The 24,658-nt window shown below is 36.4% G+C and overlaps 3 protein-coding genes across 3 annotated transcripts in view; 1 reads left to right on the top strand and 2 right to left on the bottom strand.

Moving 5' to 3' along the window:
- Nucleotides 1-10,524, top strand: part of LOC306849175 (ras-related protein rab7-like) — an 11,650-nt gene extending 1,126 nt beyond the window's left edge. Inside the window, exons 3-7 of the mRNA XM_079384032.1 lie at nt 1,249-1,317; nt 1,616-1,742; nt 6,387-6,605; nt 7,889-8,017; nt 9,024-10,524. Coding sequence (XP_079240158.1) covers nt 1,265-1,317; nt 1,616-1,742; nt 6,387-6,605; nt 7,889-8,017; nt 9,024-9,110 — 615 coding nt within the window. The 5' untranslated portion in view covers nt 1,249-1,264 and the 3' untranslated portion in view covers nt 9,111-10,524. The remainder of the gene's footprint in view (nt 1-1,248; nt 1,318-1,615; nt 1,743-6,386; nt 6,606-7,888; nt 8,018-9,023) is intronic.
- Nucleotides 1-24,658, bottom strand: part of LOC306849172 (uncharacterized protein) — a 419,330-nt gene that overhangs the window by 49,365 nt on the left and 345,307 nt on the right. The gene's annotated exons all lie outside the window — the stretch shown is intronic.
- LOC306849177 (ubiquitin-like protein 4A) lies at nt 10,567-24,337 on the bottom strand. The gene is made up of 4 exons (XM_079384034.1): nt 24,167-24,337; nt 19,598-19,703; nt 19,236-19,447; nt 10,567-10,875 (listed from the first exon to the last, which is right to left on the bottom strand). Exons 1-4 carry the CDS (start codon nt 24,212-24,214, stop codon nt 10,768-10,770), a joined length of 474 nt encoding a protein of 157 aa, XP_079240160.1. The 5' UTR covers nt 24,215-24,337; the 3' UTR covers nt 10,567-10,767.

The following is a 24,658-nucleotide window of genomic DNA, read 5'->3' on the forward strand; positions in this document are numbered from 1 at the left end:
AGATGAACAGCTTGGTTTTATTTGATTATTTGTTCTAATAATATTCCATTAATTGTTATGCAGTGCCCCCATTCAAAAATTGGGCAATTTCAAGGCTATAAAAATATGTAAAAAAAAAAAAAAAGTGAATGTGAACGTAAAAATATAAAAACAGATCCCATCAATAATGACATTTGTTACCAAAATTGTCATTATTGATTTTATCCATTAGTTGTAGCAGCTCTCTATGTAGCCTATGTGTGTGTAGAGAGAGAAAGAGAAATATTATATATATATATATATATATATATATATATATATATATATATATATATATATATATATATATAATTATAAACAAATATATACGAAATCTCCCAGACTCTCAAATTACAATGGAAATGCAAAATATAAAAATAAAAACTTATATTTTGATATAAGTTTTAAATGTACATATAGTACTGTAATGTTTTATTGATGAAATTGTCATAAAGTCAGACCTGTATTTTGATAAAACATATCAAAGCAACCGTTGTTTAGATTATAAACATCTGATAAACATCTGAAAGAGCAATACATAAATGACCTCATGGCAATTCATACTGTATAGTAATCAAATCTAATATTTGAATTAGTTATTTTTATGCAGCTGCAAATAGTAATTAAACAATAAATATTTACTTGTAACCTTGACATATTACACAGTCATTTTAGTTCATTTAAAGTCAAATATCAAATATAATATGTGGCTGTGGAGCACAAAACCAGTCTTAAGTCGCTGGGGTATATTTGTAGCAATTGCCAAAAATACACTGTATGGGTCAAAATGATCGATTTTTCTTTTATACCGAAAATCATGAGGATATTAAGTACAGATCATGTTCCATGAAGATATTTTGTAAATGTCCTACCGTAAATATATCAAAAGTTAATTTTTGATTAGTAATATGCATTGTTAAGAACTTCATTTGCGCAAATTTAAAGGTGATTTTCTCAATATTTAGATTTTTTTTTTTGCACCCTCAGATTCCAGATTTTCAAATAGTCGTATCTCAGCCAAATATTGTCCGATCATAACAAACCATACATCTATGGAAAGCTTATTTATTCTTAATAATAGCTTATGACTAGTTATGTGGTCCAGGGTCACATATTTCTGAAACAGTTTTGCCGTTTCAGTTTTTACAGTGTAAGTTTACCTGTCAAGCATTTGTCTGTGTCAAATAAAGGTTCTTCTGCTGCTGTCTAATATCCGTCCCTGCTTCACAGCTTTCTTCTACACGTCATGGCCTCTCGTAAGAAGGTGCTGCTCAAAGTGATCATCCTAGGGGATTCTGGGTAAGTGTTTATGCAACATCTTATGCAACATTATGCATGCTCTTATCAGCAGTGACACTTTGTCCTCTGTCATGCATATTTAAAGCAGCTGTACATATGTAAACAAAACTGGCTTGACATGACTCAAGGAATTCCCCTGACTTCCCATCATCCATGGCCTCAGTGTAGGTGCAGTTGGAATTTGCTCGGTCCTGATGGCCAATCACACTATCTGTGCAGCTCAAAGATGATGAAATCAGCTGAAGCATTGCTCACTACATTGCCTGTTGAATGCATTTGTCCCGTTTGTCTTTGACAGAGTTGGGAAGACCTCTTTGATGAACCAGTATGTGAATAATAAGTTCAGTAATCAGTATAAGGCCACAATCGGAGCTGATTTCCTGACTAAGGAGGTGATGGTGGACGACAGACTGGTCACCATGCAGGTTTGCATTCATGTGTATTTAATTGGAGTGCATTTCACTTATACTACTGTTCAAAAGATTGGGCTCAGAAGAATTTGAGGTTAAGAAATTAATACTTTTATTCAGCAAAGATGCATTAAATTGATCAAAAGTTACACAAGATTTTTATTTTTTATTTTTCAAATAAATGCTGTTCTTTTGAACTATCTATTCATCAAAGTATCCTGAAAAATAAAATGTATCAGTTTCCACAGAAATATAACTTGATTAATGATGCTGAAAATTCAGCTTTAGCATCACAGGAATAAATTAAATTTTAAATGTATTAAAACAGAAAACAGTTATTTTAAATTGTAATAATATTTCACAATATTACTGTTTGTACTGTATTCGTGATCAGATAAATACAGCTTCAAAAACATGAAAAAATCCCAAACTGCAAACTTTTGATTGAAAGTGTAATTCATGTATGGGTGAATATCATAAAGAAATGTTTGGGGCATAATTCACCCTAAAAAAAAAAAAAAAATCAATCATTCAAACAAGTTTATTTGAACATAAATGCAAAAAAATACAGTTTTGCATAATTTTTTTATTTTCATTTTATTTCTATAGTTTGAGAGAGAAAAAATAACACTAAAAGAAAGAAAAACGTGCAAGCCAAATATGACATTGTTGTATAATTTATAGAAATTTTTATGCCAATTGTAATCTTTAAATAAATAATTCTTCCTTTGATTTTGGAGTAAAAAGGCCTAATATTTCTTTAAAATGATCTTTATGTCATAGTCACTCTTATATGCCTATAATAGCAGTGATTTATCAATTAAATGAATTGTTTGGAAACTGCTCAGAAATGAATAAGAGAGCTGTGAAGATGACGCTGTCATTTCCTTAACAACCATTATTTTTGTGAACAATTCCTCGCAGCAGTAATCATCTCTGGTCATGTGACATGATGAAACACTGCATAATAAGCAATACAGTCATCTCACAAATATGAAGCCTTAGTTACTCATAGCTAATGGGTGGGATCTCATCTCAATGATTTACACTCATTCTGACCTCAAAGTTCCTCTGCTGATCATGTGAAATAAATAAGTCACATTTAGTTTGACGTTGGTAAACCCCTGGTGTTTTGCCAGTCAGATTTACTTGTCAGTCATGTTGTAACCAGTATGACCGGTCATGTGATGTAGATCCCACATGCCCAGACAAGCATTACTTGGGAAGTTATTCCTGAAAAGTAATTATTTTTAGTAATTATTTCTATATTGTAATACTGTAGTTATTCTATCTGAGCAGTTACTCAGTGTTGGGGAAAGTTACTTTTAAAAGTAATGCATTACAATATTGCATTACTCCCTTAAAAAAGTAACTAATTACGTTACTTTTTATGGAAAGTACTGTGTTGTTATTTTTGCGTTACTCTTCAAATCTGGGCAGGTCTTGCTTGTTTGTTTTTAATATAAAAAAGTTATATTTTTGGTAAATGAAAAAGCCCTTTCACAACAAAAAGTGAAATGAATAAGCCTCAGGCTGAAGGAAAAGTAAATTAACATCTGTACAGCAGAATACAGGAGAAGAAAGTGCAACACTCTTCAGCAATAAAAAATGAAGCACAAATGTTAGCTGATCTAAAGTAATGTTTGCTTATTATTAGTATGACTGAATTTGATAATTGAAGCTCAGCAGCGAAGGCATTCATTAATAAAATGGTATTAAATAAATAAAGGATATTTGTGTTATATTTACCATTTAATTATTGCAGTTGTGTGTCATATTGTGAGTTTGCATTTCACTGTTCTTCATTCATTTGGAGGACTACTGAATCTGCTTTTGTGCAAGTGAGACGTTCACATTTAGTCTAGAATTAATCATACATGGGGCACACAATGAATGCCTCTGCACTTACTCCCAAACATGGGGACAAGAGAGCGGTCAGTCAATAAATGGGAAAACAAAGTAACTGGCGTTACTTATTTGAAAAAGTAACTCAGACATTTTCTTGTAAATTAAAAAGTAATGCGTTACTTGTTACTTGGAAAAAAAGTAATGTGATTACGCAACTCGCGTTACTTGTAATGCGTTACCCCCGGGTGTGTCTCACTCGTCCTTAAAAGTGAAGCTGCGGGCTCTTTGATCACCCCCTGGTGGCTGGCTGCAGTACAGGACATAAACCCTGCCCTCTCCATGTAAACGAATGGGACTTCAGTCAAAATAAAAAAATAAATTACACTTCCAATACAATTTTCCAAAATATGGTTTTGGTCATTTAAGGTAGTAGTTATCACGCTAATATATGTTCAGTTGTTAGTTTTTGTGATAAGTTTGAATTTAGCTAGTAATTTGATGCTATAAAAACGGGGTGTGTTGTTATGCTTGATTGAGTTTGGGCGGGAGTTTGATTCCATGGCTCCACCTCACGACTCTACTGCGCAGACTCTGGCTCCAAAAGAACCTCTACTGCGCAGACTCTGGCTCCAAAAGAACCTCTACTGCGCAGACTCTGGCTCCAAATGAACCTCTACTGCGCAGACTCTGACTCCAAAAGAACCTCTACTGCGCAGACTCTGGCTCCAAAAGAACCTCTACTGCGCAGACTCTGGCTCCAAACGAACCTCTACTGCGCAGACTCTGACTCCAAACGAACCTCTACTGCGCAGACTCTGGCTCCAAACGAACCTCTACTGCGCAGACTCTGACTCCAAAAGAACCTCTACTGCGCAGACTCTGACTCCAAAAGAACCTCTACTGCGCAGACTCTGGCTCCAAACGAACCTCTACTGCGCAGACTCTGGTTCCAAACGGATCTCTACTGCGCAGACTCAGGCTCCAAACGAACCTCTACTGCGCAGACTCAGGCTCCAAAAGAACCTCTACTGCGCAGACTCTGGCTCCAAACGAACCTCTACTGCGCAGACTCTGGCTCCAAACGAATCTCTACTGCGCAGACTCTGGCTCCAAACGAACCTCTACTGCGCAGACTCTGGCTCCAAACGAACCTCTACTGCGCAGACTCAGGCTCCAAATGAATCTCTACTGCGCAGACTCTGGCTCCAAACGAATCTCTACTGCACAGACTCTGGCTCCAAACAAACCGAATCTCTACTGCGCAGACTCTGGCTCCAAACGAATCTCTACTGCGCAGACTCTGGCTCCAAATGAATCTCTACTGCGCAGACTCTGGCTCCAAACGAATCTCTACTGCACAGACTCTGGCTCCAAACAAACCGAATCTCTACTGCGCAGACTCTGGCTCCAAACAAACCGAATCTCTACTGCGCAGACTCGGGCTCCAAACGAATCTCTACTGCACAGACTCTGGCTCCAAACAAACCTCTACTGCACAGACTCTGGCTCCAAACAAACCTCTACTGCGCAGACTCTGGCTCCAAATGAATCTCTACTGCACAGACTCTGGCTCCAAACAAACCTCTACTGCACAGACTCTGGCTCCAAACAAACCTCTACTGCGCAGACTCTGGCTCCAAACGAATCTCTACTGCGCAGACTCTGGCTCCAAACGAATCTCTACTGCACAGACTCTGGCTCCAAACAAACCTCTACTGCGCAGACTCTGGCTCCAAATGAACCACTACTGCGCAGACTCTGGCTCCAAATGAACCACTACTGCGCAGACTCGGGCTCCAAATGAACCACTACTGCGCAGACTCTGGCTCCAAACGAATCTCTACTGCGCAGACTCTGGCTCCAAACGAATCTCTACTGCGCAGACTCTGGCTCCAAACGAATCTCTACTGCACAGACTCTGGCTCCAAACAAACCTCTACTGCACAGACTCTGGCTCCAAACAAACCTCTACTGCGCAGACTCTGGCTCCAAATGAATCTCTACTGCACAGACTCTGGCTCCAAACAAACCTCTACTGCACAGACTCTGGCTCCAAACAAACCTCTACTGCGCAGACTCTGGCTCCAAACGAATCTCTACTGCGCAGACTCTGGCTCCAAACGAATCTCTACTGCACAGACTCTGGCTCCAAACAAACCTCTACTGCGCAGACTCTGGCTCCAAATGAACCACTACTGCGCAGACTCTGGCTCCAAATGAACCACTACTGCGCAGACTCGGGCTCCAAATGAACCACTACTGCGCAGACTCTGGCTCCAAACGAATCTCTACTGCGCAGACTCTGGCTCCAAACGAATCTCTACTGCGCAGACTCTGGCTCCAAACGAATCTCTACTGCGCAGACTCGGGCTCCAAATGACGTCATTTACTCAAGATGTCAGCGGCCATACTGAGATGTATTCGCTTCACTTTTCTATTTTTCTGGAAGGAAGCGGAGACGCATCGTCCATCTTTTTTTAAAGTCTATGGTTACCCCCAACAGTGCTTATGATTATTTTACTAATGCATTTATGAATCCCATATTAGCCTTTACATGAGTTTCTTTCTTCTGCTGAACACAAAAGAAGGTATTTTGAAGAATGTGTGCAACCAAACAGTTGCTGGTCCCCATTGACTTCCATAACACATGGAAGTCAATGGGGACCAGCAACTGTTTGGTGACTAAATGATGACACAATTTTCATTTTTGGGTGAACTATCCCATTAATAAAGGCAAACAATATAATGGCAAAAATGAAAGTATTGTTAAGCAAATGGTTATTTACTGCAAATAACTTTTTCTTCTTTCAGATTTGGGACACGGCGGGTCAGGAGCGATTTCAGTCTCTGGGAGTGGCGTTCTACAGAGGGGCGGACTGCTGCGTGCTGGTGTACGACGTCACGGCACCAACTACATTCAAGACTATGGACAGCTGGAGGGACGAGTTTCTCATTCAGGCCAGTCCTCGTGACCCGGAGAATTTCCCCTTTGTTGTTCTAGGCAACAAAATCGACCTGGAGAACCGGCAGGTCAGTGCGCAGACTGGAGCTGGCCTTGGTTTTAAAGAGTTAAAATTCGTAGAATGAGTGCATGAGCAGTGTGTTTTCAATGGTTGATTGAGGCTGCGTTCCACTCCACTTTTAGACACGCACTTGCGAACTTCCCTAAGCACTTCCCCTCGGGGGAATCCCTACTGCCATTTTGAAGTGCGTTCCACTTCGTGAAGTGAATGAGGGAAATTTATATGGACAGAGCCTCGACCCCTCGATTTTGACAGAGGGAGCGAGTCTGCTTCATATACACACTTCAGGCTTCTCCATAGACCAGAGTGCAACACGATTGTGATGTCATCGCAGATTGTGTTGAATTTATCCCCACCTCAAACAACTCTATAATATATAAAAAAAAAAATTTTGTACCTTTATAACAGCCCAAGCATACGTATACATGTACAGAATATATACAGAATACTGCACCAGACAAGGGGAAAAGCGTAAACAATAAGCCAACTCCATAGCGGGCTTAGGACGTTCCAATTCAGCCCATTTCAAGGGTTCTGCCAGAGGTGGGCACTCATGCAACGTAATCAATGACGTACATCCGAGTAAACGAGACGGAGGGAAGTTTGCGAGTGAAGGGCATAAAAAATGGACTGGAATGCAGCCTTAAAATGAGATGTGCCCTACCATTAAAAAGTTGGGGGTCAGTAACTTCTTTCAAAATCAAAATCATAAATGATGATAATAATAATAATAATAATTCCAAACTTTTGAACGCTAGTGTAATTCCTATATGAAATATTCCTAAATCTGTAAATAATTGTCCTTGGTCATAATTTACCCTCCCCCCCCCCCCCCATTTTCAGCATCATTACTCCAGTTTTCAGTGTCACATGATCCTTCAGAAATCATCCTAATATTCTGATTTGATGCTCAAGACACATTTCTGATTACTATCAATGCTTCATATTTTTGTGGAAACTGTTATACTTATTTTTCAGGATTCTTTGATAAATAGAAAGTTCAGAACAACATTTATGTGAAACAGAATTTGTCAAATTCCATCACTTTTGATCAATTTAATATATACTTGCTGAATAAATGTAATTTCTTTAAAAAAAAAACACACACACTTCATGACCAAAATTTTAATTGTAGTCTATGTGAAGGACTCTTATTGGCCAATAATCTCATAAATAGGCAAATAGCCAGAATTAGAACTGGGAACGATCAAGAGAATATCAGATGACTTAATAAAATAATGTAAGCCATGTTGTAATTCATCATTTCAAGATCCTTTGTATTTTGCACAGGTAACGACAAAGCGAGCTCAAGCGTGGTGTCAGAGTAAGAACAACATCCCCTATTTTGAGACCAGTGCCAAAGAAGCCATTAACGTGGACCAGGCCTTCCAAACTATCGCTCGCAATGCACTCAAACAGGTACAGAAAGCTGGGAATACCTGTCTTCAGAGCGATTTCAGAAATACCATTCAACAAAATCAAACCTTTACAAATATGTCACTTTTAATAAGCTTACTCATCAGCCACACACCAGATGGCCTTTAGATACTGTTTGATATCAGATGAAAAATAATCTGGTAGTAATTTCTTCAAACAATTCACTCACCAAACCTATAAACTTTCTTCTATATAGAACACAAAAGGAAATGTTTAGTAGAATGTTCACGCTGCTCAAAAACATGCTATATTCTTCAATCAGATCCAATAAGAAGTTTTTCACTATAATTATTGCCCTTTGCCTGTAAAATCTCATTTGTGAATATTCAGATATGCTGTAAACGGATTTAATGTCCGTGATGTTAGAGATTCAGAATATTAGAATTAAATATTGGTATTTTTGTCATGCAAAGCCATTTTATGACTTAAACAAAAATGAGCATAGTGAAGTATTAATAATATATGATAATATTAATATGGAAATAAGTAATATGAATTTTTGTATGGCACTTGTCCTTTCTTGGATCATTTGAGTCACTGCTTTCACTGTAGGGAAACGTTTACCTTGAACATTCTGCAAAATACATTTTTTATGTAAAAAAAAAAAAAAAAAAAAAGTCGGACAGTTTTTGAATGGCATGGGTGCCATAGAAGAACATTTTTTGGTTTCCCAAAGAACTATTTTTTTATTAGTTTGAAGAACATTTGAAAAAATCTTGTCCACTGTTAAGAACCTTTTGTGGAATGAAAACATTCTAAACTTTTAAAAAATAAATAAAGGTTCCAAAAAGGGTTTTTTGAAGTGAAGCCACTGAAGAACCAATCTTTTTTTTTCTTTGTCTGAAAAACAAGGTCGCATGAATGGTAAAGTTTCTTCATGGAAGGAACCATCAAAGCCAATAAAGAACTTACATTTTTAGGAATGTATTTAACTGGCTGGGTTTTGTCGTTAAATAAACACTAAATCTGAAATGAACTGAACTTTCAGGAGTCGGTGGAGACGTATGACTTCCCTGACCAGATTAAACTAAGAGACGACAGACCTGTGTCTAGCAGTGATGGCTGCAGCTGCTGAAGGAAAGACGAAACGGGACGGGAAGAGAAAGAGCCAACATTAGGAAAGGGAGAGATAGAGATGGAAAAGACCCAGGCCTGTTATTCTAGCATCCATCCTCCCCTTTTCCTCCTTTGAAACCTCCAGGGTATAAAATGCCACGTGAAAGCTGAACATTCATTTTCTCGCTGAACTCCAAGTAAACGTGTGGTATGATAAACTATCAAGGAACAGGAAGACCAGTGTGTTGCGTATCCTCTGACATTGCATTTATTACGAGTCCTGCTATCACTACAGCTGTCTGAGAATTTCCCTGTCACTACTCCTGCTGTCTGAGCAATTAGATTTTCTTTTCTCACAAATGATTCTTTGGTCTGCTTGTTCATTGTGCCTTTTTAATTCTTACTATTGGTTATTGCTATCAATGTTTCACTCCTATGCTGAATGAATATTCATATTTTTTTTTTTTTAAAGCCATCCCATATGCAATAGGGCTGGGAAATATAATAATATTAATAAAATGTTTTATCTGCCATTTAAAAACAATCATTTGTTTACACTTTTTTTTTTTTTTTACACCATAGCTTCTCAGTAAAAAAAAAGACATGCAGAAATGAGTTTTTCAGATCAGTTAAATTAATTTGGTTTATCACTCAAAAATGATGGAAGTCCCTGTTTCACATCGTTTTAAATTTTAAAAAGTAGGTAATTGTTTTTTTTTTTTTTTTAGTGTGCGCATAAAAATTATTAAATATGATTTTTACCTGTGTCTATGTAGGAAAAAGGTGTGGAAAATATGCCTTGATTTTTTTAAACTAGATTTTTACTGTATTTTTTAAAATACACTTCACAAAATTGCTGTTTGTTTAAAATGACAGTTCCTCTAAATAAATAAATGAATCAGGGCAAATGACTGCTGTCAAAAGATAACAATAAAATGTGATTTCTTCCCAACACTACTATATAATGTCATGAATTGAACAAATTAATAAGGATGTGGTAACAGTGCATTATCTTTCTAGGTTGACTTCATTCAATCTGAAAGCATTTTAGTCTTAGTTGGACTGTAAGTGATTCTGAAAATGTTTTAAGCCACTTGATTGTCTCTGTAATATATTTCACTCACGCCAGTTATAATGGTTTATAAAACATGTATGTTTTTGCACATATAGCTGTTGAGTATGTCAACGTGTTTCATGAAGAGGTCATGTATTAAGTAATCAGGTTAGAAGCACTAATGATGTTACGTTATGCTTAACTCAGTGTTTTGATATTTACCTGCTATGCTTGTATTCATTAATATATATCCATACTCAACCCAACAGCTCCTCAATTTTATATGCCAAAATGCAAAGAGAAAAATGTAGGTATTTTTATTTTGGCCAAATGTAAGGATGACACCAAAACCAAAAAATAAACGATGCATTTACAACCAAGCCCGGCTGTTAATTCCACATTTAAAAAAAAAAGACAAAGCTGATCAAGAACACTTTTTATTGTCTCAATTTGCACACATTATTTACAAAGGTGCACTAAAAGCACCACTGGTTTCCTCTGATGAGAAAGCAACGGCCAGCATTGTGGCCTCTTGTAGATCAGAGAAGCTCCTTCAAGTCCACATGAAACATCTCACTCCCTGACCGTGGCTCGTCCACTGTTTCCATCAGTCTAGTGTGTTTTAGTCCATGTATGAGGTATCCATGCCTTCTGTCTCTGGATGCAGCAGACGGCTGGCCAGACGCTCAATGTCATCCAGACTCAGCTGTCTGAGCGAGCGTTCATAATCCTGACAACAAGAAAAGACGACGTTAACCTTGGTTCCTATTACCTGACATGCAAAAAGATGTTCCACTCTTCTAATCATGACCAATGATTTTATAATACTTTTACAGTGTTCATTTCTTGTGCATCAAACTCATTTAATATTGTTACTTGATTCTGCTTTCTACAAGACTGATGAAATCATAAGCAGTATTGTTGATGTTCATAAAAACCATTAAAAAACCTTTTCGTTAAATGTAGAGATGCACCGATCGACCGGCCAGGAACCGGAATCAGCTGATTTTCTGCATGATCGGCCGGGACCGGTGACCGGCCAGTCAGTCTGCCGATTCCGAGCCGGTCTGTTTTTGACATCTCAGATACGCTCACATCTGCATGTAAACATGTCGCCAGCGTGGAAGTTCTTCACTGTGAGTGAAGAAGACACAAAGTTCGAATCTGTAATACGTGTAGGGCCAAAGTAAACCGTGGGGGATCCACAGGACTCGAATAATGTCCGGGACTAGGGGTGTGCGATATATATATATCGTCTGTAATTGTTGTTTTAACAATGTGCGATTTGACATTGAGTATATCGCCAAAACCAAACAAAACACGTATTGCACGCTAGGGGTGTGCGATATTGACAAAAAAATTCTCAATATTTTCTGGGACTTAATCGATAATGATAATCATATGATATTTTGCTGAGTTGTGTTACAGCTGACTCCTAAAGTTTTTGATATTCTTCATATTCTGTGTGGTGGTCAGCTCACACTAATAAAAATTAATGTTTTCCAATTTTTTATTTTTACCTTTTATGGTCATTTTTACCTTTATAAAGCCATTTTTTCTAGAAGTGTGCGTTATCTTTAGAGTCAAATTCTTACATTTAAACAGTGAATTAGAATAATACGACATTTATGCTGTTACCAAGCAAATGAAATCAATTCCAATAAAATTAATCTTTGCAATGCAGAGGAAACAGAAGCTGCATCTGAAGTGCCATTTAGATGCATTTACACCCTACTATTTAACCTGCAATTACAAATGCATAATGTTTTGATATATTAAACATTGAATACTGTTATTTGAAATCATTTAAATAATAAAAAATAAACTTTAAATGTAATATTAAAACCGCCAGCAGGTGGCAGCAAGTCACTGTTAAGAGAGTCGTTGCGATTGAACCGAATCATTTAAACGGTTGATTCATTCAGGAACGAAACAAAGTCATGTCGCTCAGAGAAGCAAAACAGTGCTGTGGCTTTGTTTGGAATTATTTTTGTTGTTGAAATGGAGCAAAAACAGGCAATAGGGAGTCTAAAATGTAAGTCTCTTAATTAACAACTTGTTTTTTGAATGGTTGTAAAAAAAAAAAAAAAAACATCTTTGTGTGATATTAATTAACTATATGAAATGATATAAATTTTCTGTCGCCATATCTTCAATTCTGTGATCGTTCTAAATGTATTTTAATAGACTGAATCACGCAGTGAAAGAACACACTCTAAATGCACACTAGTCTAGACTTCACATAATGTAAGCATGCACTCTGTAGGGGTGTTCTGAATGGTTATTGCAAAATACTCTGTCAAATCGCACATCGTTAAAAACAACAATTACAATATTAATCGCAGACGATATATATATATATATATATATATATATATATATATATATATATATATATATATATATCGCAGACCCTAAGTAGGTTAGACTAGTGCGCGTGCGCATTTAAAGTGCGCTCTTTCACTGCATGATTCAGCATTAAAATGCATTTAGAATGATCACAAAATTCAAGATATAGGGGCAGAAAATGTGTATTTATATAATTTCATACAGTTAATCAATATCACATGAAGAGTGCTGTTTTTTTTCTTGTAATATTGACTTAATACAACAGTTCAATAAATGAGAAGTCAATATTAAGATTTACGTTTTAGACACCCTATTGCCTGTTTTTGCTCTATTTCGCGAACAAAAAATAATTCCAAACAGCCACAGCACTGTTTTGCGTCTGTGAGCAACATGACAGTGTTTCGTTCAACCGTTTAAATGATTCGGTTCAATCGCAACGACTCACTTATTAACAGTGACTTGCTGCCACCTACTGGCGGTTTTAATTTCACATTTATATTTTTATAATTTAAAATATCAGTATTCAACATTTTATTTAAAAAATATCAAAACATTTATGCATTTGTAACTGCAGGCTAAAGCATTCCATGTCCCTCTGAGCTGCATTAAACAGTGCATTAATACATTTAAATGGCACTTCAGATGCAGCTTCTGTGTTTCCTCTGCATTGCAAAGATACATTTTATTGATACGGATTTCATTTGATTGGTAACAGCCCAAATGTCTTATTATTCTAATTGACTGTTTAAATGTAAGAATTTGACAATGATGCACACTTTTAGAAAAAAATGGCTGTATAAAAGGTAAAAATGCCTAGAAAAAAGCTTATTGGAAAAGTTTAATTTCTATCACGGTTGAGAACTGACCATCACACAGAATATGAAGAATATCAAAAACTTTACATAGTAGTCATCAGCACAATAACACACTCAGCAAAATATCTTTTAATTACCGTTATCAAAAAAATCCCAGAAAATATTGAGATATCATTGCACAATATCTAGATTGCACACACCTATCTGGGACAAGTAGATTTTTTAAAGGGGCAAGTAAGAGAGAATTCCACTTGCCCGACCGGACAAGAAGCCTGACTTAAAAGATCAATAACAAAAATAACTACAGGTACATCTAAAAAAATTTGAATATCGAGGAAAAAGTTCATTTTTTCTTGTAACTTATTTCAAAAAGTGGAACTTTCATATATTTTAGATTCATTACGTGTAAAGTAAAACATTTCAAAAGTTTTTTTTTTTTGATGATTAGAGCTTACAGCTCATGAAAGTCCAAAATCAGTATCTCAAAATATTAGAATATTTACATTCGAGTTTCAATTAATGACCATCTCTACAGTATAAATTCTGGGTATCTCTTGTTCTTTGAAACCACAATAATGGAGAAGACTGCTGACTTGGCAATGGTCCAGAAGACGAACATTGACGCCCTCCACAAAGAGGGTAAGTCACAGAGGGGCATTACTGAAAGGTGTGGCTGTTTACAGAGTGCTGTATCAAAGTATATTAAATGCAAAGTTGACTGGAAAGAAGAATTTGGATCGGGCAAAGGTGCACAAGCAACAGGGATGACCGCAAGCTTGAGAATACTGTCAAGCAAAGCCGATTCAAACACTTGGGAGAGTTTCACAAGGAGTGGACTGAAGCAGGAGTCAGTGCATCAAGAGTCACCACGCTCAGATGTCTTCAGAAAAAGGGCTACCAAGCCACTTCTGAACCAGAGACAACATCAGAAGCATCTTACCTGGGCTGTGGAGAAAAAGAACTGGACTGTTGCTCAGTGGTCCAGAGTCCTCTTTTCAGATGAAAGTAAATTTTGCATTTCATTTGGAAATCAAGGTCCCAGAGTCTGGAGGAAGAGTGGAGAGGCACAGAATCCATGTTGCTTGAAGTCCAGTGTGAAGTTTCCACAGTCAGTGATGATTTGGGCTGCCATGTCATCTGCTGGTGTTGGTCCACTGTGTTTTCTGAAGTCCACAGTCAACGCAGCCATCTACCAGGAGATTTTAGAGCACTTTATGCTTCCTTCTGCTGACAAGCTTTATGGAGATGCTGATTTCATTTTCCAGCAGGACTTGGCACCTGCCTACACTGCCAAAGGTACCAAAAGCTGATTCAATGACCATGGTGTTACTGAGCTTGATTGGCCAGCAAACTCGCCTGATCTGAACCCCATAGAGAATATATGGGGTATTGTCAAGAGGAAGATGAGAGACACCAGACCCAACAATGCAGATGACCTGAAGGCCTTTATCAAAGCAACCTGGGCTTCCATACCACCTCAGCAGTGCCACAAACTGATCACCTCCATGCCACGCCGCATTGATGCAGTAATTCATGCAAAAGGAGGCCCAACCAAGTATTGAGTGCATAGAAATGAACATACTTTTCAGAAGCCTGACATTTCTGTTTAAAATATCCTTTTTTTATTGATCTTGTGAGATATTCAAATTTTCTGAGACACTGAATTTTGTGTTTTTATTATCTGTAAGCCATAATCATAAAAATTTCAAGAAATAAAGGCTTGAAATATTTCACTATGTGTAATCAATCTATATAATATATAGGTTTCACTTTCTGAAATGAGTGACAAAAAATATTGACCTTTTTCATGATATTCAAATTTTTTGAGATGTACCTGTAAGCAAGCACTGAAACTTGGGCAACAAAATTTTTTGCGCCAGGATGATTTTTAATTTATTGCTTTCAGTGTAAACGGCGACTGATGATGTACAGTATTTGTCGTGCCAGAATGAGAAAGGGAGGGACTTGTGCAAAAATCACAGAAAGTTACAAATGCTTACTACGGTAGAAAAAAAGAAAAGATTTATAACATATGATATAGGTAAGAAACACGACCAAGATGTTTCCCCGAATATCAACGCAAAAGTGACACTGATATTATAAAATAGTAGTTCAATAAACAGGAAATTAAAAATTAATTGACTTACATTTTAGACACAATATTGACTGTTTTTGCTTAATTTCGCTGATGAAAATAGTTCCAATCAAAGCCACAGCAGAACTGTTTCATGTCTCCGAGCAACACAGCAGTGTTTCGTTACTGAATGAATCCACGGTTTTGAACGAATCAAGTGAGTCTGTGATTCGGTAACCCATTCATACAGACAGTCAGGCCCTGTCCCAAATTACGCACTTTTGGTCTTGAGGACTTTCAATGGCCGCTGCGTGTGCATGTCCGTTAAGTCCATGAGACTGCAGGGTGTCCCATTTGTCACTTAGCTTTAAGAAGGGTGCTCGCGAGCGCCACCTTTCTGGCTGCTATGAGCCATCAATGCCTCGTTTCTGAGTGAATCAGCTGTTTGAACGAATCGGTTGAACGAATGACTAAATGACTCACTCATTAAAGCAGTCTTTTGCTGGCACCTACTGGTGGTTTTCATATTTAAAAGTATCATTGCATTTTTGCCAACATTTCTTATTTGTATGTTCAAATAATTATTTAAAACATTAATCCTATACAATTATTTATGAATTTTCAATTTTGCGGTGTAAATGCATTTATGGCACCTCAGCTTTATCAAACAGTAAATCTACTGCCACTTCAGATGCAGCTTCTGTACTTCCTGCAGTAGAAAGTTGATGTTTGTTGATTCTAATTTAATTTGAATAGTAACAGCTCTACAGTTTCTTATTATTCTAACTGAATTAATTGAAACGATGTAAAAATTTGATGTGAAAGATGACATTTAATAAGGTTAGTGAAACAATGACCATTTATAAACAGTGGGAAATGGCATCTGTTTTGTTATATACAGCAACTAATTTTCAGTTAATTATTTCTACCTCTTTCCAGTCACAAAGCACTTTATTTTAAGAGTTGTAACTTAGTCCAGATTGGGGGAATTGTAATGTGTAATATTTTTTTTTTTACTTGCATTGGAAAAATCGGAATTGACAAAAATCGGTATCGGCAGGTCACACTTACAAAAAAATAAATCAGAAATCGGAGCTGGCCACATCGGTGCATCTCTAGTTAAAGGAAATAAAGCTGAAAATATAAAAAAAATAAGACAAAACTTAAATGAAAATTAGAATTGCTTTGCCAGCTAAATGAAAATAAATTTAAGATAAAGTAATACAATTACTAAAACTAGAACTGAAATTAAAAAAAGCAAATTAGAATTAAACAAAAAAAATTAAACTGCAAATCTAAAAATAAAAAGATCATTTAAAATTTGTAATACAATAACAGTATATAAAAAAATTGAACAACACTGATCAAGAAATTAATCTCTTTTTAAATTCTGTTAAAATAAACAGAATTATTCTTAGAAATAAAAGCAAATGTGCACAAGTTTCTTGTGGCCACTATAACCTTCATCATGCTCACTACAATACTTTCTATCTATCTATCTATCTGTCTGTCTCTCCATCTATCTGTCTGTCTATCTATCTATCTATCTATCTATCTATACTGAACAAAATTATAAAACGCAACACTTTTGTTTACCCCCCATTTTTCACGAGCTGAACTCAAAGATCTAAGACTTTTTCTATGTACACAAAAGGCCTATTTCTCTCAAATATTGTTCACAAATCTGTCTAAATCTGTGTTAGTGAGCACTTCTCCTTTGCCGAGATAATCCATCCACCTCACAGGTGTGGCATATCAAGATGCTGATTAGACAGCATGATTATTGCACAGGTGTGCCTTACTCTAAAATGTGCAAAATTTTGACTAAATTTTAGTCAACATTTGAAGTGGATTAAAAAATGTTCATCAAAGTTGTCCAAAGACAAGAATGCATTTTTGGTTTTAGGACAACTTTGATGAAAGGTTTTGATCCACTTCATGTTGACTACTGTATAGACCCTTTTTCTGTTAGTAAACATTGTGACGTTTTTCTGTGGGCGGAGCTTAGCTGGAGGCAGAAAGATTCCACTGACCGCTTCACTAATGCTAGCTATGAAGTTTGTTAGTTTGTTTTTTTAACAATAACTGGAGAAATTCCCATTTTACCTGCATATGTAAGGTCACTCACTGTCCGGGACCACGATTGTTTTTTGAAAAGGTTAACTTTAACGGACGAAACCAGATTGGCCGACCCACACACGCTTTTACTCAAAGGATGGACGATCTAGGATTCCCTTCGGTTGAGTGACTCGCGTCTAATTTGTATAGTAAAGACAAATTCACCGTGTCTATCTAGTCGTGAAGATGTTTATATATTTCAATTTCAGCAGGCAACTATTTTTACAGCTAACATTACATTATTATTCCAGCCACAATTAATCACAACAATGTATATACAATTACAAATGATTAAATATAAATCGTCAGTTTGTTGTTTTACACACATGCACTAGGGGGTGGGCGATATGGGAAAAATATCATATCACGATTTTTTTAAGAATTATCACGATTCACGATTTTATCACGATTCTTTGTCATGTTAGTTTTACTATTTTGGTTTTACAAGTTGTCTGAGCATTACAGCCAAACTAGAAAGACAAAGATGCATGGCAGATATTTAGGCCAAAGTGGGCGAAGAGAGAAAATCTGTGTCATTATTTTATCTTTCTTATTAAAAAATAAGAACAAAGATACACATTACAAATACACATAATATATAAATAAACCAAACAGTGCTTTATTTCCAGGTACAATAGGTTTATTTAGCAGAGCATTCAATGAAATTGAATGAACAAATATAAAAATAAAACACTAGATAGACTGATTCCTAAAGCAACTGTATTAAAGTTTTTCAGTCAAGAATAGTGAGTGATTTTTCTCTCTGCGTTTTGTTGTTTTGTTAACGTTAAATTAATAGTTCCCCCAAAAATAAATATTCTGTCATCTGTCTGTCAATTCTGTCATAATGTTTTATTTTTATACCATCATTTACTCAAAAGTTGTTTTAAACCTGAATGAGTTTCTTTCTTCTGCTGAACATAAATGCTATTTTGAAGAAGGTGGAAAACCAAACAGTTGCTGGTCCTCAGTGACTTCCATAGGATTTGACTTTCCTATCAAAGTCAGTGTGGACCAGCAACTGTTTGGTTACCCTCATTCTTCAAAATATCTTATTTTGGGTTCAGCACAAGAAATTAATAGAGGTTTGGGACAACATGTGAGTGAGTAAATAATGACAGAAATTAAATTTTAGGGTGAACTATCCCTTTAATGAGTCGACAGCATGTTTAGTGTCCTGTCTCTTTAAGACCTGCACGCATCTAATATACAGACACGCATCCGTTTCTCTCTCAACTATTTACTTTCATTTTAGAGATAACCAACTGAGTCTGTATGTAAAAAATTTTTAGGCAGCAGTTATGCGTTAAAATTTCAAATTGAAGCCTCTACTACATCGATTCTGGCACCCAACATCACAACAAGATGATATTTTAAGCTCCTTATGTAGCCGAATCTGCGCTGGTTTGAATGACCGCCTCCAGTTTCCACTTTGTTTTGCCTCCAGCTAGCGCTGTGACGTAACTGTGACGTCGGCCCTAAAAGGGTCTATAAATTACTCTAATAAACACGCTGTCAACTTAATACAGAAGTAAATATTTTCCAGAATACTTTTAACATTGATTTTTTTTCATCCCCACTCATAGCATACATGGGTCTTCTTATAGGCCTCATATTAGGGATCCCCTTTATATTTTAAGTCACTTGCATTCAGATTACAACAAAAAGTAATAAAAAGAAATGGAAAGAAAAAGAAAAATATTGCAATATAATTTATTTTTGTCTTGAACGTACCTTAATAAGTTGCTCCTGTACTTTAGCTGCATCGGCTGGGCTGAAATGTTTGGCCAGGACAGTTGACAATAACTGCCACACACCACTGCGTGCTTTATCAGGACTACTGCTGCTGGTTCCCACCGCGCCGCCGCTCCTCTCGCCCGCCGGACGCACCACCAGATTCAGCTTGGCCTCTGGGCCGATGGAGTAATCACTCAACCGGTGTTCATCTGAAAACAGCACAACACACCTCATACAATGACTGGAATTCTGCCAGTCAAAGTCTCAGAAAAACACTGCAGGCCAGGAGGAAATAAAAATAGTGCTACCCTAAATGATAAGCATGTACTGACAAACATCTGACAAAAAAATGCTTTTACCTGCAAGTGCTTTTCCTTTATACAGCAGTCTCTGCTGACTGGGAGGGATGTTTAAACGCTCTGATACCAACTCTTTCACTGTTGATACCTTTTCATTTTCTGTCACCTGTGCATAAAAAGAACACAACTGCTGACGAAAGCACTGCATATTCCGGATAAAGATAAGCCAGCTCGTAATCTTCCGGTGAAGCTCACTTTATGTGCGCTATATATAGGTAGAGACTCACACAGAAACATCTCCTGCCTTAGGGGTGTGCGATATGACGATTTTTGATCGTGGACGATAAAAATGTCTCCACGATCTGCTTTTGAAGAAATATCGTAGTATCGCGCTACCGCGCACATTGTCAAATACAGTTCTGGCGCCGCCGTCTCTATGTACTGTACAACACGACATACAGCAGTAGAGTTACTCAGACAGGACACTGCACTTATTCGCGATCGCAAAAGTACATTATTTGCATACAAGCCTTGCTGGTTAAATGTTTAATTCGCGCGCTGGTCTGACGTGCGCTTGTTCTGATCGCATACACCTGAAGCACGCGCACTAAAACGCCTGTCTAACAGCGCCTGATTACTCAACTAAGTTATATTTTGCGCTAATACTGTCAAAACACACAAGGTTTACATACAGACTGAGTTGGTTATCTCTAAAATGAAAGTAAATAGTTAAGAGAGAAACGGATGCGTGTCTGTATATTAGATGCGTGCAGCTCTTAAAGGGACAGGACACTAAACATGCTGTCGACTGTCATTAAAGGGATAGTTCACCCTAAAATTGAATTTCTGTCATTATTTACTCAGTGGAAAACCAAACAGTTGCTGGTCTACATTGACTTTGATAGCAGGAAAGAAAAATCCTATGGAAGTCACTGTGGACCAGCAACTGTTTGGTTTTCCACCTTCTTCAAAATGGCATTTATAAATGTTCAGCAGAAGAAAGAAACTCATTCCGGTTTAAAACAACTTTTGAGTAAATGATGATATAAAAATACAACATTATGACAGAATTGACAGACAGATGACAGAATATTAATTTGTGGGGGAACTATTAATTTAACGTTAACAAAACAACAAAACACAAAGAGAAAAATCACTCACTATTCTTGACTGAAAAACTTTAAAACAGTTGCTTTAGGAATCAGTCTATCTAGTGTTTTATTTTTATATTTGTTCATTCAATTTCATTGAATGCTCCTGCTAAATACACCTATTGTACCTGGAAATAAAGCACTGTTTGTTTTATTTGTATATTATGTGTGTTTGTAATGTGTATCTTTGTTCTTATTTTTTAATAAGAAAAATAAAATAATGACAAAGATTTTTTATCTTCACCCACTTTGGCCTAAATATCTGCCATGCATCTTTGTCTTTCTAGTTTGGCTGTAATGCTCAGACAACTTGTAAAACCAAAATAGTAAAACTAACAAAGAATCGGGATAAAAATCGTGAATCGTGATATTTCTATAAAAAATCGTGATATGATATTTTTCCCATATCGCCCACCCCTATCCTGCCTCATTCTTATCATAAACTGAAACATAAAATAATTGCAACACGGTAAATAATGATTGCAAAATTAACATACAGTTACATGTTATTAAAGAACATATCATTTTATATGCGGAGTCTGGTAATCTCAGAAAAGTACCCACGTGAGTATAACTGTACATTTAAATGCTGACAAATAAAACTATCGTAACTGTTTAGGCAGTTAGGCTTATCTCTTAAAGGACAATGCAATGGCATTCTCGATTTCTTACCTTCATAGCCATGAACATATTTTTAAAATTTTAAAGCATTTATCATTTCTTAACTCTGTGCGGTAAAATTCCCATTATTAAAGGTTCACTTTTCATTCATGAAGACGACATGAAGAAATATGCTAAAAACGTGTCTCGGCGAAAAATAGAGTTTTAAGATAAAAATGAAATTACTACTATAACCAGGAGATAGCAGTATAGGATCAATCATTGGCTGCAGCTGCCATTTCAACTTAGTTTTTCACGTCTTTTTATTTATTATAAAATAAATATTTTAACAAATTTAGAACTGTCGCAATGAAAAGTATAGAAAGTGCAGGAAGTCACAAAGTCACAGCCTATAATGCTGAATTATATACCTCCGGTTTCACAGACAAGGCTTAAACCTAGTCCCAGACTAAAATGTAAGTCTGAGCTGTTTCAACTGAAAGAAACTTGCACTGACTGATCTTAAAATATATCAGTGCCTTTAATTTGTCTCAAAATGAACAGCAGTAATGTTTTTTTTCTAAGCACGTTTATAAAAATTACTTAAATGTCCTAATTGAACTATGGCTTAATCCTGGTTTAGTCTAAACCCTGTCTGTGAAACCAGGGGTCTGTACCATGAAGCCGGTTTAGCTGGCTAGCCAGGTAAGATTCAGTTTAGTTTGCACCAATCCTGGGTTTTAGGTACCATGAAGTACCATGAAAGTGGCTTGGCTTTTAGCTGCATTCATTGCCATAGTAACTTACACTCCACGGCTAACCTGCTCCGGGCAGGTTATGTTCTGAGTTAGAGATCTCAAACTGAAATTGGACCAATCAGATGTGAGCAAAGTGACACACGTCTGACACAAAAAAAGGTCAATCCCCCAGTTTCTCTTCCTACAAATTAAAGGTCACTATGAAGTACCTTAAAAAAAATACAACAAAATTGTCTGGCTTCAATGATAATTACAATTTACATACGATTTATATAATTATAATATGAATATAAACTAACTTCAGAAGTATCACTTGTGACTGCACAGAGCAAGATAATTTCCTTTATTTGTCCTCTTTCATGGACAAGTACTTCAGTGGAAATGCGTTTAAATTAATCATATTCTTTAATCTCGTAACCTTTAACAAAAGAGTTTTGAATCTCGCTGGCTCTCTCGTGAGAAGTGAATCAAACTTGCTCTGTGTTGTGATTGGCTGTTCGCTGCTGATGTCACACATTCATGGGCAGTCGTGGCCTAATGGATAGAGAGTTGGACTTGTAACCCAAAGGTCGTGGATTCGAGTCTCAGGTCCAGCAGGGATTGTAGGTGGGGGAGTGAATAACCAACACTCTCTCCTCCCTCAATACCGTGACTGAGGTGAGACCCTTGAGCAAGGCACTGAACCCCCAACTGCTCTGGGTGTATGTTCACTACTGTGTGTACACTTGGATGAGCACAAATTCTGAGTCACCATACTTGGCCACACACCACTTCCCTTTCCTTTTCATGTGCACGCGCGCCATTAACTCAGGATCAAGCCTGAGTTGACAGAGAAAGTTGATGATCAGCTTCATGGTACCAACAAAGCCAGATTGGAGTGGTTTGGTTGTGTCAACTCAAAACTTATCCTATAACTCTGAATATGTTCATCTACCATCACAGGCCCCAGGCCTTAAATCCCTATATATTCAAATACAAATTAAATAAGTTGGTATAACAAATAAATAATGCATTCAATATTTTGAAATGTTTACATTTAATTTAATAACTATGCTACATCGTTTAAGTTTCACCCAACACAGACCTGTAGTTTTGTTAGTCTGAATTTAGTCTGAATCACTTAATGCTCGTCAGATGATTTATTATCACTGTCAATCATAGCAATGACTCGTGGCATGATTTCTCGGATTCCCTCGCGTAAATTTAACATTCGCATTTTGTCATTCCTGAAACGGAATACGTGGACGTTTGGTCATCTTGGACAAACAAAACTTTTCTCCTAATTGTGAATGGATGATGTAGAGAAACCAAGCAAAGTGTGCTTCTCTTACAGCACAGTACACTTGACCGGAAATGACTGAGCTGGCTTATCTACAACCAGGAAGTAACCGTGCATGAGGTCAATTAAATAACTGAACTCATATACACACTGGCTTCTGTGTGTCAGTCAAACTGGGGTTATACCAGGGCTATTGTAGCTATCCAAATAAAATAAAACAGAAAATAATTAATAAAACGAAAAACATACATAAAACAATTACTGAATGATCAGAAGAAGACAATAAATTACATCACAGCAATAAAAAAAATATTGAACATTGTTTGACATTTAAATTTTAATATTATAATACTGATATATTTTTAATTAAGCACTGCGATATTATTATATATCTTTGTAATATAATTAGTTATATTATATTAATACTGTATGTAATAATATTCTAATACTTTATTATTATTTTTTAATCATTATTAATCCAAACTTTTTACCAGTAGTGTATTCTTTTTATTTTATTTTTTTCCCTCCAAGTACCAATTTTTCTATGGTTTTAGATGTTGTGTATATATAGATATATATTCGTTAATAAACAACACGAAAAGGTTATAATCCATTATTGCTGTAGCTAGTCATCTAGGTAAGCAGCTCAACTGGTTTGGTGACACAGCTATTATGTTGTGGACAAAATCATTTCAGCAGAAATGAGTGGTTGTATCATTATCTAGAAATTATTTGCCAGGACAAAATAAAGATAACACACACCAGAGATGGAAAGAAAGCTATGCTAAAGCTGCTAACAGCCACATTACCGCCTCAAAACACCTCCCACACTCACTCTTACCTGAACATTACACTCTTTCCCTTGAAGCGGCTTCACTGTAAGAATCATCTTCACATTTATACGATTAAATACAAAATAAAGAACAGATAATTATCTCGCTGAACACTCGTGAACTAGCAGCCGACGTTTCCCAAGGACATGACGTTGATGACGCTGGATCTGCGCATGCGCGAGGAATGCTGCGCCTCACCCAGAGCTTAGATCAAACTGAGCTTTTTAATTACTTAACATATCAAATCACATGATTTCATATCAACAATAGGGCCTATACATTTTTTTTTTATATATAAAGAATACTAACATGTTTTATTGTCAATAAAATGCAATATGGTAATTGTGCAATGTGGAAACTACAGAAAATTTAAATCCAAAGAAAGACTCTTGTATATTTGGCACCTCTGAGATACACAGAAGACAGGAAAGAAATCAATATCAAATACGCTTGAAACAGACCATAAAACAAAAAAATTATTTAAGAGCCAAATCAAGGCC

Source organism: Barbus barbus (genome assembly GCF_936440315.1).
Source record: "Barbus barbus genome assembly, chromosome: 29".
NCBI classification, from domain to species: domain Eukaryota; kingdom Metazoa; phylum Chordata; class Actinopteri; order Cypriniformes; family Cyprinidae; genus Barbus; species Barbus barbus.